Source organism: Hyla sarda, chromosome 7 (assembly GCF_029499605.1).
Source record: "Hyla sarda isolate aHylSar1 chromosome 7, aHylSar1.hap1, whole genome shotgun sequence".
In the NCBI taxonomy this organism is placed as follows: Eukaryota; Metazoa; Chordata; class Amphibia; order Anura; family Hylidae; genus Hyla; species Hyla sarda.
In genome coordinates, this window is record NC_079195.1 from 107,226,318 (window position 1) to 107,242,847 (window position 16,530).

The following is a 16,530-nucleotide window of genomic DNA, read 5'->3' on the forward strand; positions in this document are numbered from 1 at the left end:
GCCATAGGCATTTGAGGACTAAATTAGGGATTGCATAGGGGTGGACATAGGGGTATTCTACGCCAGTGATTCCCAAACAGGGTGCCTCCAGCTGTTGCTAAACTCCCAGCATGCCTGGACAGTCAGTGGCTGTCCAGAAATGCTGGGAGTTGTTGTTTTTGCAGCAGCTGGAGGCTCCATTTTGGAAACGCTGCCATACAATATGTTTTTCATTTTTATTGGGGGGAGGGGGGGGTGTAAGGGGGTGTATATGTAGTAGTGTTTTACCTTTGCGCTTACATAGATTTGCAATGCTATGTTCGCATAGTGTATTCTGAGGCAAAAAAATGGCTGTTTTACAAGCAAGATGGGCCTCAAAGTAGGTGTTATGTCCAAAGTACAATTCCTTATTTTTTTTTAAATACTGGTATTATTTAAAAACTACATGTTAACTGTCAAGCCATTTCACTATTCAGTGAACAAAAAATGGGAGGGGGGGGGAGGCATACAATGGACATATATTTTTGGGTGTAAAATAACTCAACAACTATGCATATACGTAGAATTATACCTAATGCACACATTATTATGGCTCCACACAACTTGAGTTGGATATAGCTGTAAAATGGTATCTATACCGGTGTATGGGCCCTCACTGTTCCATGTTATACCTATGATTTTATACATAGACCTATAGAGCTGTTCTGCATGGAATCTGACAGGTAAAATAGTAGTGCCCTACTTAAAGGGATACTCCGTTACCTTGCTGTCGGAGCTTCGCTTTCCAGCGTCCGGAAGTTATTGTTCCGAACAATGTGTCTGCAGGCTTCAGTGTTCAGACCTGCCCCCTCGTAACATCACGCCCGCCCCCTCAACGAAAGTCTATGGGAAGGGGGCGGGTGTGACGTCACGAGGGGCGGCCCTGAACACTGATGCCCGCACACACATCGTTCGCACCAAAAACTTCCGGACAGCTCCGACAGCAAGCTAATGGAGTACCCCTTTAACTATGTACGTTGGATTCTTAAGTGTCTCCTTTACTGTAGCACACAGTGTTGCTCCATTCTGTGGAGCGATTTATGCTCAATGTCATACCGTACATGTTCATACAGCCGTTGTTTTGTAGACTGTGCTTGCTGTATTTTTTTTTTCTCCTACTGTTCTCCCCTGATGCTGTCACACTACTGATTCATAACAGCAGTGTGAGTGGCCTAACTGGCAACTTATGTCCTGGATGCAGCAGATGATGTTTGCATAACCATGATGGGAGTGAATTGTAGGAAGGTCAGGGCATAGGCCAACACTTATTGTTTTTTGTCTACACATTTCCGCTGATTTTGAGTTGTAATCCACTGATTTTTGGCCATACACATGATATGGAAGGGTTTTATGAACTGTGCATTTTTTGTGAAAAGTCTCTAAAACTACACCAGCCCAGACTTAGCTTAGCTTTTTTGTGTATGTGAAGAGGAGAAATTTCAGAAAATGGGACCTGCAAAAAATGTATCAAATGCTCTGCAACCATTTAATAAATGAAGTGCTCTTACACATCACCAGCACACAAAAAGGTGTAGAAAAATGCTTCACTTACACCTATATGATAAATGCCGGCCATTTTGTTCTAGTGTCAGCTTTTCTAATGTTTGAAATGGGGCAATCAAAACAGTGTTCTCACTACACTTCTATAAAAGATTGTCTATAGACTCCAGAGGTCCGAAGAGATACATTACGTTCTGTCCAGCCATGAATAGTTCCAGCTAAAAATAGAACACACACAAGACCAGTTCCTCTCTCTATATTTATTCATGTGTTTTTGTTGTTTGTACTTTGGTGCAATACATTTTTGTTCTACTTTGCAGAATGGCATACCCATACCAGTCATCAGGGTTCCCAGGATATCCAGGCTACCCAGTAAGTATTATCACTGTCTGCATGCAATGCTTCTGATCTGTATAAATGTTTGTGCAAGTGGTATTTGATATACCCCTATGCAAATCTTTTTGAATATATTTAAACTACTTTTAAAGCGATGTGAAATCCAATGCTATGCAAATGACGGTCTATATGAATAAACTAAACTAACCAGGCCAAGTGGTGGTGGTGATGGTGATTGTACTTTTACTTTGCAGGAAAAGAGAATATTTTACCTTTCAGTTTTACTATATCATTGGTGAATTTTGATGTAGAATAAGAAGTAACCAGGAGACCCCCCCAGAACCAGGTTATAAGCCCGTGTTAGGCTGCATTCACACTACGTTTCATCCATACAGGGACCGGATCTGGTTGGGGGATGGGAAAACTGGGCGCTCCCGTATCCCAGCCGGACACGGACCCCATCTCATTCATTTGAAGGAGCCGTTAGGTCAGCTAATTTTTGCCCCGTATCTGTTATCTGGTCGGACTGAAAACCGTAGTATCCTGCAATGTTAGGGTAGGGTCACACATGCTGTATTTTGGTGCATATTTGCTGTTGTGTATTTTTCATGACTTCAATGGGTTGGAAAATATGCAGCAACAAATGTGAAGCAAAATACGGCCCGTGTGACCCTACCCCTAAAGTTTGCCTCCAAGGGAGATGGAAACTGAAGCTTGGCTGGGGTCTATGAATAATGAGAGCAATTCTGGTGTTCTTAGGAAGGCTGAATTAAAGGGGAAGGCAGGCTTGGGCAGTGGGAATTTGGGGGGAGGGGTCAGCAGGATTTGGGAGAAGCTTTTGGCAGCAGTAGTGGGAGGGGGGCTGCACTTGGGCAATAGGAATGGTATACATGATAAGATATGATTTTGGCCCATCATTATTTGTGAGTTGTACATATGTGCAAAATCCATTATACCTGCATACTGTTTTTTGTGGGTTTTAATTTTGTGCAAACTTGGGTGGCTGGCTCAGATTTTACTATACTTCAAGAAGGCCTATCCAAACTTTTTTTTCTTTTTTTTTTACATGTCTTTGAGTAAATACATTTGATTTAAATTAAGATACATTTTGTAACTGTTTTCTGTTATATCTCCTGGAAATGTATCACTAAATAGAGAAATGTAATTCCTTCAGGAATACTGTTCAAAAGGTTGGTGCCTGTTGGAAAATTGTCCAAATCCACAGTAATCTCTTACATAAGCTAAAATTAACACAAGTCTGAGAACAAACAAATCACTTGGGCACCGCTCTTGACACTTGGTTAATAACATGAACCTGTTTCCTGAAGGATTCTAAGGTGCAGTAACCGCTACAAAGGGGTGCTAGCATTAGGAAAGCAAATTTCAGGAAATATCCAATACGGCCAACAGAGAAAGAGAGAAAAAAAAATACTGCACTCCCTTTTTGAAAGTAGCTTTTGTGTTCTTTAATTTCTTCATAAGTTGAAGTCCTTCGGCAGGGAGCGGACAGATGCCGCTATCCAGTGCTAAGTTGCTAAGCACTGTGGTATTTGTATATAAAATGCTGGAGTTGAACTTCCTATTACTAGTTTTAGCATGTAGTACCTCATAGGCCATATTGGAGTCTAAAGTATCTGACCTTTGGTAACAAGTCCAGCATACAAAGTTATACAAAAATGTGAACAGCGCCCAAGGTCTAAAACATATGGCACATAAACATTTTTATAATTTGTATATTTATTAATAGCTTAAGAGTGTCTCAACTGGCGGGCCCTTGTCGGTGAGCACAGATAATCAATGCTGTAAAATTTGTAGATAAAAATACAAATATATGGATGCATAAAAATAATATCCTACAAATCAAAATGAAAATCTTGTATCAAGTCCTGTCAAACCCATTGGCGTAATTCCAAAAGGTGTAATACGGCCATTAAATCTGACAAATCAAATGGCTGTGCAACTTGCAAAATGATTATATGGTACTATGTACCACTCACCCAATACACGCAGGGCCCCTGGTTCTTGCTGCCGGCTGAATGAGATTCAGACTGCAAATGCAGACCTTGTGGCGAAGTAGCACTGACAGTGATGTAAATGCTAGGTGGGACCAAAATGCGTCTAAATCCAGCAGTATATATCTTATAAAATTAGCTTTAGCTCTCCTGAGGACAGAAACAGATATGAGTGTGTTTGTGTGCGCGCTTACTGGTGCTTGGCAGCAGATTACTAGTTATTGGGCTCAAATAAGCAGAAAAGGTGTATAACTGAATATGGAATGCCAAAGCCACACAACGTTTTTACTGTGGTTTTTTAGTAGTGTATAAATGAAATGCAATAAATCATATGCTTTACCTATGCAAACCATGCAGTGCAAAAATCAATGCAGTTCTTGGTAAAGTTACGAATGTGGGGAACCTAAAGGGAACCTGTCAGCATGATTAAATGCAACGGGAGTGCGATATAAGTGTTAGTCCACGAAGCAAACATATATGTTAGGAAACTGAGTCTAAATTCTTGAAAGGAAAAAAATTCTTTAAATAAAAATGTTAATAATAATGACTCCTAAGTAGGTATGGGGGCATAGTCCAAGCCGCAACTAGTCAGGGCTCTCTGCCTGTAATTGTGTTCTGCTGATGTGATGGATACGTAAACTGGCTTCTATATACCGTAGAAGCCTCATTGCCTGTCAGTCACGCTTGTAGAGCACAATTACAGGCAGAGAGCCCTGACTACTTGTGGCTTGGTCTCTGCCCCCAATGCCTGCTTAGGGTCATTAGCATACCCCATGTGCCAGATTAAAAGTATTTTATCAGCTATTTATCCATTGAATTCAGTTGAACTTAGTACTCAAACAGCCATTTTTTTTTCTGACCTTTTCAGGCCTTAAATGGTAACTCTCATTAAAACTTATTTTTGCTATTGCACTCCTTTATGGTAAATAAAAAATATTTCTAATATACTTTGTTTTAAAAATAAATAAATGAAGTTTTCTATGTTTTTTATTTGTGCTTAAAAAAAGCTCAAGAGCACATTTTCCCCATCTTATACACAGACTTTGGACTGAAGCCCAAACACAGGAAGTGCAGCCTGGAGTGCTGAGGGGTGTGTGTCCAACCGACAGCATATGGCAGTTAAGTGTGAGAGGAGCTATGATTGGAGGAAGCTGGACACACCCCCTCAGCACTCCAGGCTGCATTTCCTGTGTTTGGGCTTCGGTCCAAAGTCTGTGTATTAGATGGGGGAAAATGTGCTCTTGAGCTTTTTTAAAGAGTACCTGTCATCATCTAAACTTTCCCTGATCCCCCTTCCCATCTATCCCTTTCTCGAACTATGCCTATCCCTGTGTTTATTGAGGTTTAAAACGCTGTGGAAATACCTTTTTTTTTTTTTTTTTTTTTTTAATCCCTCTTCATTAGCTCAGGAGCACTGTCTTTCTGAGGGGTGGAAGGAGGCGGGTCCCAGCAGGCATGATGTCACATGAAGCCTGGCTGGGGCTCTGCTTCTGCCAGTCTTCCTGTATGCTGCTCTCCCTCTGCAGCAGTGTTTCCCAACCAGGGCACCTCCAGCTGTTGCAAAACTACAACTCCCAGCATGCCCAGACAGCCAACAGCTGTCTGGGCATGCTGGGAGTTGTAGTTTTGCAACAGCTGGAGGTACTCTGGTTGGGAAACACTGCTGCAGAGGGAGAGCAGCATACAGGAAGACTGGCAGAAGCAGTGCACATACAGACTAAGTACAGGAGAGGGATGGCAGCCTGTCTCTCTCTCTGTCTGTCTGTCTGTGTCTGTCTCTGTCTGTCTGTCTCTGTCTGTCTGTCTCTGTCTGTCTGTCTCTGTCTGTCTGTCTCTGTCTGTCTGTCTCTGTCTGTCTGTCTCTGTCTGTCTGTCTCTGTCTGTCTGTCTCTGTGTCTCTGTCTGTCTGTCTCTGTGTCTCCTGTGTGTCTCTGCACTAGAAAGTCAATGCTGAGAACCAGGGGCTGAGGGAGCAATTACAGAGGCAGTAATTAAGATGAATGTCGGGGGGGGGGGGGGCACAGAGCAGGGAGTGCAGTGAGATAATACAATGTATAAGATAACGTGTGGTGAGGGGCAGGGGGAGGTGACTGGCTGTTATATGAGAGGCATGTGTAGGCTTGTAGCTCACAGGCTGGGAGCGAGTCCTGAGCTGAGAGGACTGAACTTCCGGTGGAAGGACCAGAGCCCTTTCAGCATTAGTCCTAAAAGCTGTACACTTACTATGAAAAGCATAGGATGCTGCTTGCAGACCAGGCATAGAAGAGTGACCCCTAGTGGCCAAAAGTATAAAATGAAAAAACTGGTATAAATATTAATATTTTTTAATGAAGATATATTACAATATCTCTTCATTAATGGTTATGAACAACATATTAAAAGTTTTTGTTGATGACAGGTACTTTTTAAGCACAAATAAAGCATAGAAAACTTCTTCTTTTTTTTTTTTTTTTTTTAAACAGTGTATTAGAAATATATTTTTATTTACCATAAGGAGTGCAATAGCAACATTTTGTTTTAATGAGTGACCATTTAAACCGGCCATTTTCCAGCACAAAAAAAGTCAGAGAATGCAGCCTGTGAACATAGCCTAGAAGTACCTTTATATAGTTGTGGATATACCAGTTGAAGCCCTAATGCATTGTCATTTTCAGATGTTGCGTTTTTACATTTTAGTTTATTTTTATTATTTATTTATTTATTTATTTATTTTTTGTTCCCTCATCCATCAATTTTTACCTTGAATTTCTGTTCATAGGCAGGTGATCCATCATATCCCCCTGCTGGGCAACAAGCATATCCTGGCGGGCAGTATCCTCCTGGAGGTGGCTTTCCACCTGCACCTGGTGGGGCATACCCTGCAGTGGGTGGTTTCCCGGCTCCTGGTGGCTTTCCTGGTGCAATGCCGTCCTATCCTGGAGGCAAGTTTTTAAGATTGATTTCATTTATTGTGATGTGATCTAGCAAATTGTGCATTATTAGTAGCTATTCTGGGTTGAACTGCTTTCTGAATAAATAGTACTGGTAAACATACACCATTTTTGAAATGTAGTTTTATTTTTTATTTTTCTTAATATCACATCATGATTTATTGACAGTTTTTTTTTTTTTTTTTTTCTCTAGCTCCCGGATACGGAGCACCCGGTCAAGTGCCAGGATATGGAGCTCCTCCTGGTGCCCCAGGATATGGAGCCCCGCAAGGTGTTCCTGGGTATGGTGGGCCTGGTTTTGGGGCTCCTGCTGGTGGCTATGGAGCTCCAGCAGCTGGAGGATATGGGGCACCTACAGCTGGTGGCTTTGGAGCCCCTCCAGGTGGTGCCCCAGGCTATGGAGGATACCAACAGCCTTCTACTCAGCGTTATGGAGGTGGAGGACCAGGTCAAGCACCAGGTTGGTGGACTTTCTTACAGAGACCATAAGGGTCTATTCGCACAGCAGAATTTCCCCTCATCCGCCCCAATTCCGCTTGTGCGGATTTTGTGCTGAATTGGTTTGGAAACCAAGCAGACATTCTGCAGAAGTGTGAATGGGAGGATTTGACTCCTATAGAAGTGTATTGGGGCTTTCATTTGAGGAGGAATTCCGCTTGAGGAAACTCTGCCATGTGAATAGGGCCTAAGACTGTGAAGTTAGAAAACAGTCGGCCCCTGCTGGAGATTTTCTAGGACCACTTATATAACACTGGTTGATCAATTTGTCATAAAGCAGGTATTTGCATGAGGACCAGTGGCATCGGTCAGGTGTGATAATCCACACCCCACGCTTTAATCTCCTTTTGTAAATGTAGTTTTGTGTTGAACCACCACATTGCCACAATTATGCAATTGATTTCCTTTTACCAGGAACTAGTGTCTTAAATGCTAAATTCTTTCCAAATCTGACCTTTGTGTCTATGTCCTGCACCCGTCCACATTGTATAATGCTTGCCCAAGATCTGAGCACGCTTCATACCTGGTGGACACCATTCAGGCCCATAAATGGGAATAAGCCCCTCCCTTAATAAAAGTTTATATAACTGGAGGGGGCGTGGCCATCCCGGAGGCAGCGCCCAGCACAGAATGCCGGGGGCTGCACAGAGATCGCTGGGGTGCCTAGCGGCGAGACCCCTGCGATCATACATCCTTTGGATAGGGGATAAGATGTATAAAGCCGGAATACCCCTTTAAAGTTGGGTCCTGGAGTGCAGGAATTTTTTAATCCCTATTTTAGGGGGTCAGCAAACCCCAGTTTCAGTTTTGTTTTTGAAATGCCATTGCCAGTATATATTCTGACTAAAGGTTATGGAGCCAGGGCAGCCCATGTTACAGGAGGTGTAGACGTTCACTGGCAGAGCAGTAGCCTCTGTCTGAACATGAATAATTTACATCCTCATTTGGCAGGAGCTACCGGACTGTACTAAAAGAGGAAGAGAACACTCCTCTTCAGAGTGACAGGACCAGTGTAGGTTGTGTTACATTTGTGCTGTTGTATTCTGTAGCTTTTCACAAATATGATTTTGCAACTTTTGTGGTTTTGTTGTCTTTGGCTTTAGGTGGATTTCCATCAGGACCAGTCCCTGGACAACAGCCAACCGTATGTATTTGTTATTTTAATACTTAATGATTTCTATAAAAATATTACACTTATTGGATTATAGCAAATTAGAGAAATATCTGTAAAATGTGTTAATTATTAAGAACTGGGATTGTTAGACCTTGTGAACTGTTGATAACTACTCTTATTGCATATTGTAGGTTAGTGTTCAGCATCAGGTATGTGATGCATTGCTGCTCGTTGCTTTTTATTATTTAGGCATAACCTTAGGCATGCATTTTTAACACTTTTTAATCACCATTTTTGTTTCTTAATAGATTTTTTTTTTTTTGTATTTTATGGAAAATACTCACATGCTGGAATAACATATCCTGATTTTTATTTTGAGCTGAGCAAAACCCAATGAAATTTAATTTGTTGCTTCCCTTAATTTTTCCTTGTATCTCTCATGGTTTTCCTGACTACTCTGTGCTGTTATACCCTATGTGGTGTAGAGCCTGTTGGAGCAAGGTGACTGCATGCGTGTGTACTGGCTTAATATAATATAAAGAAAATCCAGCTGCATGGTTGTTTTCAATAAGCATTTGTGTGTTCCGCATCACCCATACTGCAGTTATATTCTGTATGTGTGTGTGTGTTTTTTATTTTATTTATTTTTTTCTTGGAAAGTTGGCATGGTGTATTTTCATATGCAAATGCATTAACCCTTTACACTTCAGACCCTTTCACTCTTTTGGCCTTGTGCTAAAATAAAAAAAATTAAGTCCCCCCACCCATTATTCTGCACCCAATACCTCATAATAACAAAGTGAAACAGAATGTTAGTTTTTTATTTTTCAATAAATTAGCAAAAAATGCATCCTCTTCACTCAGTACTTAGTTAAAGCATCTTTGGCAGTGATTACAGCCTCTTGTCTTCTTGGGTATAATGCCACAAGGTTTGCACCCCTGGGTCAATGTCCTGTTGGAAGGTGAACCTTCAGCCCAGTATGAGGTCCAGAGCACTCTGGATCTGTTTTTTATTACTTTGTAGTATTCAGCTTTCCCTCAACCCTGACTAATCTCCCTGTCCAAGCCCCTGAAAAACTCCCCCACAGGATAGTGCTGCCACCACTGTAGGGATGGTATTGGGCAGGGGATGATGTTTCTCCTCCAGATATAGTGACAATTCAGAAACTTTAAAGGGGTACTCCGGAGGAAAAAACAGTTCCTGACATGGTCAGAGGTGTCAACAGCGAGCTAAATTAATGTTTTAAATCCTGTCTTCACATTATCATTTTTTTTTTTTTTTTTTTTTTTTTTTTTTTTTTTTTTTTTTTTTTTTTTGGGGGGGGGGGGGGGGGGGGATAGGAGTAGTTTTCAATCTTCATTTATTTTATTTATTTTTAGCACATGGCCTCATCATAACAAAATGTGAAAAGGGTCTGAAAACTGTCCTAAAGGGAGTTGCAGAAACAACAAAGCAAAACCATTGTTAGCTGTGACGTTAGTAAACATAAAAGAAGCTCCTAACAATATTGCACAATGCATGGATCTCTAAAGTATGCCAGGAATGGGAAGAGCTACTTCCTGGTGGAAAATGTCCATACTCAGAATGATTCATTGCTGTTAGTTTGAGAAATGTAATATATTGGGTTTAGTTAGACATCCCCAAATGTTATCATGTCTCAGCACTCTGATCATGGCCCACATGTCTGTGAAACATAGAAAATTTACTTTGGATGTCCTGTAGACTTGTTTAAAAAGTCTGAGCACAACGTAAAGTCAGCACCTTCTGCTTTCTTATTTCCCATATGCTTCAATAGAGAGCCCAATGGGTCCCTGGGGGCCAGGACAGGGCACTTGTTGGGATCCAAGTGTCTGGCCATTTCAGATTGATTTAATAAATGGTTATTGTGGAAACCACAACAGATGTAGACTGCTCTAAATCTGATGGGTGTGCTCAGGGCAACCCGGCTAAAATTTTATACAGGTTATATAGCGTTAAATGGTATTCCAGAGCTTTGATACTGGTGGCTATCATTAGAATAGGCCATCAATATGAGATCCTTGGGGGCTGACGCTAATGAATCTACACCACCATGTGCAGATGTGTGTAACTCTGTCTCCTTCAAGTGTGCGATGTACAGTATAGTATATACACTACAACCTTTTCTGTGTGTAATAAAAAATGTATAACATTTTTTTCATGGACTCAAAGGCATACTCCTGGATTTCTGCCAAACTTGCTGAATCCATGCCACTTCTTGTCAGTAAAGTAGATTACAATTTCCATGATGCAGATGCGATATGGGTTTCCACACAGATTCCAAAGTAAAATCTGTGTAGGAATCTCTGTATGAGCAAGGATTTAATAGGAGGGCATTTTTACTCTGCAAGAGAATATTTAGGGCGGCTGGTTGTCACCCAAGTTTCCATGGTAATTTACTGGTGGAAGTGCTTTATGATGGAACCGTGTAAGAAGCGTTAGGTGCCCAGTAACAGTAGTGTATTCTAGATATAAGAGAAGCAGGTTTAGGCTTTGTCTGTACCATTAAAGTCTAGGCTTCCTTACTACTTTTATTTATTTATTTTATTTTTTTTGGTCTTTAGCCATACTGGATCCACTTTTGACTTTGGCTCAAACTGCATTGGCAGTGTAGAAACCAAACTTTTTTTTTTTTTTTTTTTTTTTTTTATATATATATTTTTTTTAAATGAGACCCTTGCATATTAGGCCATGCAAAATGTCTGCTCGGAAAACACGGACAGACATGAGGGCCATTTACCCGAGTAATTCCTCTTGAATTCTCCACTCTAAATTAATGCACATCTCCTCTGCCCATTGGCTTTCTAATGTTTTTTTTTTTCCACTTTACTGTTCACACTGCAGAAATTCCGCTAGCAGAATTCCGATGGCAAATTCCTTTCCGCTTGAAGAACATGTTCATTCTTCAAGTGGAATCCGTGAGCAGAATCCAATAGAAGTCAATGGTAAAAAAAAAATCTGCCCGACATCGAATTCGATCGGAAATCAGAAAAGTAGAATTGAATTAGCCTCCTCCTTAATTCCTTTTCATTTCCGCATGGAAATTCTGCTTGATGGATAAAATGACAGAAGGCAACAATTTCCTGACCGAAATTATTAATCGTGGCTTCCTCTTGAATTCCTCAGTGTGAACACACCCTTAGGCACATTTAAATGATCAAGCAGGCTCTAGTACCATTTGGAAATGCATTTCCAAACAGAATCCACAGAAAATAGACAAGACAGTAGCAAGTTTTTTTGTGTGGTGTTACAGCTCAGCTGCAGCTCTATGTAACTGATCTGTAGAGCTGGGAAAAGCATGTGGTTTGCTGCTCTCGATGAAGGAGACTGATTCCATTGTAAGTTTATGGTGCTCCTCTCCTGCAGTGAGACTGGGAGCACAGGGAGGTGATGAGTGAATTGCTCAACCAAGAGCTTTTCTTAAATGTGTATTTTATTTTTATTTTTTTTGTTTTAGAGAGGGACACTTTCATCATATGGGCAATCACTATAATAGAAGATGGAAGTGCATATGTTTGAGGTTATACTTGTAGAGCAGTGTTTCCCAACCAGTGTGCCTCCAGGTGTTGCAAAACTACAACTCCCAGCATGCCTGGACAGCCTTTGGCTGTCCAGGCATGCTGGGAGTTGTAGTTTTGCAACATCTGGAGGTACCCTGGTTGTGAAACACTGTTGTAGACTATTGGAACTTAAACACTAAATAAAATGACAAATCATAATGTAGAATGTCAGGGCAGCCCAGTCTTCTAGTAGGTGACCCATAAGCATTCACATTTGCCTGCTGGAAACATGTTTGGTCTTGTTGTTCCAGGGTGATGTGTCAGATTGTGAACTCTTCATCACAGAGCATTATGGGACATATTGTACTAGATTTATCAAAACAGACTAAAACTGAGACCAAAACCTGTGATTGGTTGCTATTGATAACAAAGGCTGTTTTTGTCTCAGACTGATTTGATAGATCTTGTTTCATATGTAAAATATGTAGTCTCTGATCATTGGCCCTATACTTATTACTGTACTGTATTTCTCCCCATGGTGATGGTTATCCAGCCTTTTGCTGCCGCAATGACTGCCACTCAGGGAACCATCAAAGCTGCCGCAAATTTTGATGCATTGACCGATGCCGAAAAGCTAAGAAAGGCAATGAAAGGATTCGGTAAAGATTTAAACTTTATTCATTTTGTTCTAAGGCCTGCATATTCCTGAGTAATACCTCATTCTGTGTCTTTTACGCAGGAACTGATGAACAAACCATTATTGACATTGTTGCAAACCGTTCAAATGATCAACGACAGAAGATTAAGGCGGCATTTAAAACTGCTTATGGAAAGGTGAGTTTATTAGGAAAGTTATATCAATATCACCTGAAGCCACTGAGTTAAAGCTAGACTGGACTTATATATGGGGGTGTCTCAACTCTGCTACGGTGCCAGTTGTCAGGGGAAAGTAGTATCCATCATGTGTTTTTGACACACCAGATCCATTGTTCTTATGGGAGTAGCATATTTCCATTGAGAACAAGTGGACACTCAACTAAGTGGGAGAGGGGAGGAATAATGGTCAGCTGAATGAGCCTATAGCCAACAGCTTGTATGGCTACCTAAAAGGGGTATTTCCATATGAAGAGTTGGTGAGCACACCTTGTGTGCTCAACCAGCACTTTTTAATTCTTTATGGGTCTTAACATTGCCGAGCACTGAGCTCAGCAGTATCTGGAAGTCCAATGGAGAATGAATGGAGTGCTGGCTGCACATGCAGGTCCCGCTTGGTTTATTCGGAGGCACAGTTTACTGTCATTGTTTGGGTTTGCAGAGGTGACTGCGGTTGAACCTCTGTAAATCAACTAGTTATTCCCTGTCCTGTAGATAGGACATAACCTCTTGAGTGGATTATTAGGGTGAGTTCACACAAAAAGCAGGTTTTTGTTTCAAACCCGCATCAGATTTCCCCTGAAGTTAATGGGATCTGCAGTGGCTTTTCAACAGTAGAGATTCTGCTGCGGGCACACTGTGGAGAACTCTCCCCTTTCAAACTAGCAGCAGGTTTCTCGGCAGGCAACCTTCTGCGAGTTTGGAACAAAATCTGCTAATGTGAACAAGCTCTTAAGAGAAGAACAAGCTTATTATGTGCAAGTACACTGTGTAGATCTATGCTCTGAAGCAATATTTGAATACAGATGTAATAGAAATCGGTAATAATATTTGCAAGTTCTATGCAAACAAGGCAATGATCTTTTGGTTACTACACCTGCTCTGGAGTATTCAGTTTTGTGCCGTGTAAAGTGTAGTCTAAAGCTTAATGACATAGGATCTTTTCCTGTAGTGGAAAGTGCAGGGCATTAATGCAGGATAGGGGGATGTCTGTAATCTTATAATCTGTCAATTCAGTGTTTGATACAGATATGGAAGTAAATCAGTGTTTCCCAAGCGCATTGCCCTGATAACCCCAACAGGTCATGATTTGGGAATATCCCATAAAGAGAACACTTGTGGTGATGCCTGATGTAGTGACAGTAGTGACATTACATGTGAAAAACCTGACCTGTACTTGAGGACTGCACTTGGGGAAACACTGAAGTAAATCTTCAGCATGCTGCCTGTCACTGGTATTGTATGTCTGGTGGTTCTGCGCTTTGTTAGACTGAAGTAAACATTTGATATTTAATATTAAACATTTAATATTGCTGGTAACTAGAAACCTACAAGAATATTGTTGAGCAAACCTTAGGGTTTGAATAGGGTTGACTATTATCAATAAAGCTGATTGTAATTATGTATGCAGGTTATAACATTTGTATATACTTGCTAATAAATAAGACATTTTAACTTTTGTGTTCACATTTCCTGCAGATATCAGTAACCTGTCACCTTTCATATGAAATTTTATTTATATATATTTTTTTTAAAAGGTACCTGTCAGCTTCATTTTGTCCCTCAAATTGCCCGTTATACTTGTCCAGAATATACTTTACTGCACCTAATAATAAGTATTTACTTGTTCCAGTTAATGCCACTTTTTTTCATTAAACATTTTTTATTTTTAACCCCTTAACGACATTGTACATAAATGTACGTCATGGTGCGGTGGTACTTAGCGCACCATGACATACATTTACGTCATGCACTGGACCGATGCTCTCATCATGCACAGCAGGTCCTGGCTGCTGTCAGTAGCCAGGGACCCGCCGGTAATGGCAGACATCAGCGATCGCGCTGATGTCCGCCATGAACCCCTCAGATGTTGTGATCCAAACAGATCACAGCAGCAGTGTGGCACTTAAAATGGATGATCAGATCGCCCACAGTGTTGCCGCTGGGATTCAATCATCCAGCGTGGTGGCCGGAGGTCCCCTCACCTGCCTACGGCCGTCTCCTGGGATCTTTTGCTCTGGTCTGAGTTCGAGCATGCCAGAGCAGAAGATAGTCAATAACACTGAACAGTGCTATGCCTATTCATAGCACTGAACAGTATTAGCAATCAAATGATTGATATAAATAGTCCCCTCCTCCAAAATCTTCCCCGCTTCCCCCAAAAAGCATAAAACATTTTAAAAAAAATTAATAAACATATTTGGTATTGCCGCGTGCGTAAATGTCCGAACTATCAAAATATAATGTTAACTATCTCGTATGGTGAACAGCGTAAAAGTAAAAGTCCCAAATTGCTGCTTTTTTTTTATTTTTTTCATATTTTATAAAAAAAATAAAAAATTATTAAAGTAAAATATAACCAAAATGGTACCAATAAAAACTACAGATTATGGTTCAAAAAACTGAGCCCTCGTACTGCCCCTTATACAGAAAAATGCGAAAGTTATAGGAGGAAAAAATAGGGCAATTTCAAACATACTAGTTTTTGTTAAAATAGTTAGAGATTTTTTAAAAAGGGTACAATTATAAAAAGCAAAACCTTCCAAAATGTCAAATTGCGGTTTTCAATTTCCCTACATAAATAAAAAAAAATTGTTGTGCCATACATTTTATGGTGAAATGAATGAAGTCATTACAAAGTAAAATTGGTGACACAAAAAACAAGAATTGCAATTTTTTTTTTTTTTTTGGAGAGGAAAAAACGAGAATTTTTTTTTTTTTTATTATAAATCAACTAGTGCCAGAAAGTATTACAGAAAGATCTGTAAATTACTTCCATTTAAACATCTTAATCCTTCCAGTTTTCCAGTGGAGTACCCCTTTAATCGCCATCTCTGAGTGCAGGGAATGTCTTCAGAAGCTTGGCCCAATCTGTGCACTTAAGCATGTCAATCAAACCTGGGTGTAAGTGAGGAGGCTGAGGCCATTATGACTCCTCCTCCATGACTGGATACATCTCATTTGCATATGGTGTGAGCACTGTTAAATAAACCTGTTCTTAGAAATTGTGGCATTGGCTGGAACATGTAAATATGTGACCAGAATACACTGGGGGGCAGAATGGAGCTTACAGGTTCCCTTTATCTGTTTTAGTAGATATTCTGATGCCCATAAAAAAAATTCTGGTACAACATAAGGATTGCCTACTGGGTGTTAGTGTTCTCGTTCTAAAAGCAGTGTGGCCCTCCGCAAGGGTCATAGGTACACGCATTTGTCAACATGAAATTATTCAGATATTTCTAGGAAGAATAATTGGAATTGCACCACCTAAAGTTCTAAGAAATGTTGTTGTTTTTTGTGGGAAATTTGTGTATTTACTAAAACAGACAATTCAGTAGAGGCCACACCACAGCCAGCTTATTTTTAGTACTATTGTAAATCACCAGAATTCTGGTGCAATTTGTGCCAGAAAACTTTCTTGCATGACTTGCACTTCATTCATGAATTCTTGACATTTTGTGTCTGACAAAAGGCATGGTGTCCGGAAAAATGGTGTGGGTTTGGTAAAAGCGGCATGACTTTTTTATTGAGCAACATTATGCACCAGAATTCTAGTGCCGTTTACAGTAATCAAAATAATAATTGGTCTAAACTAAGACTAGACAGTCTAAGGCATTGTTTCCCAACAATTGTGCCTCCAGTCCTTGCCAAAACTACATCTCCCAGCATGCTTGTAGTTATGTAACGGCTGGAGGCACACTGGTTGAGAAACACCGGTCTAAGGATACAA

The 16,530-nt window shown here is 40.5% G+C and overlaps 1 protein-coding gene across 2 annotated transcripts in view; it reads left to right on the forward strand.

Moving 5' to 3' along the window:
• Positions 1 to 16,530, forward strand: part of ANXA7 (annexin A7) — a 47,917-nt gene that overhangs the window by 13,388 nt on the left and 17,999 nt on the right. The window contains exons 2-8 of one of the 2 annotated variants that reach the window (XM_056530342.1): positions 1,839 to 1,890; positions 6,625 to 6,787; positions 6,990 to 7,256; positions 8,398 to 8,438; positions 8,600 to 8,617; positions 12,481 to 12,586; positions 12,667 to 12,761. In XM_056530342.1, coding sequence (XP_056386317.1) covers positions 1,840 to 1,890; positions 6,625 to 6,787; positions 6,990 to 7,256; positions 8,398 to 8,438; positions 8,600 to 8,617; positions 12,481 to 12,586; positions 12,667 to 12,761 — 741 coding nt within the window. In that variant the 5' untranslated portion in view covers position 1,839. The remainder of the gene's footprint in view (positions 1 to 1,838; positions 1,891 to 6,624; positions 6,788 to 6,989; positions 7,257 to 8,397; positions 8,439 to 8,599; positions 8,618 to 12,480; positions 12,587 to 12,666; positions 12,762 to 16,530) is intronic. The other variant, XM_056530343.1, reaches the window with a different exon arrangement.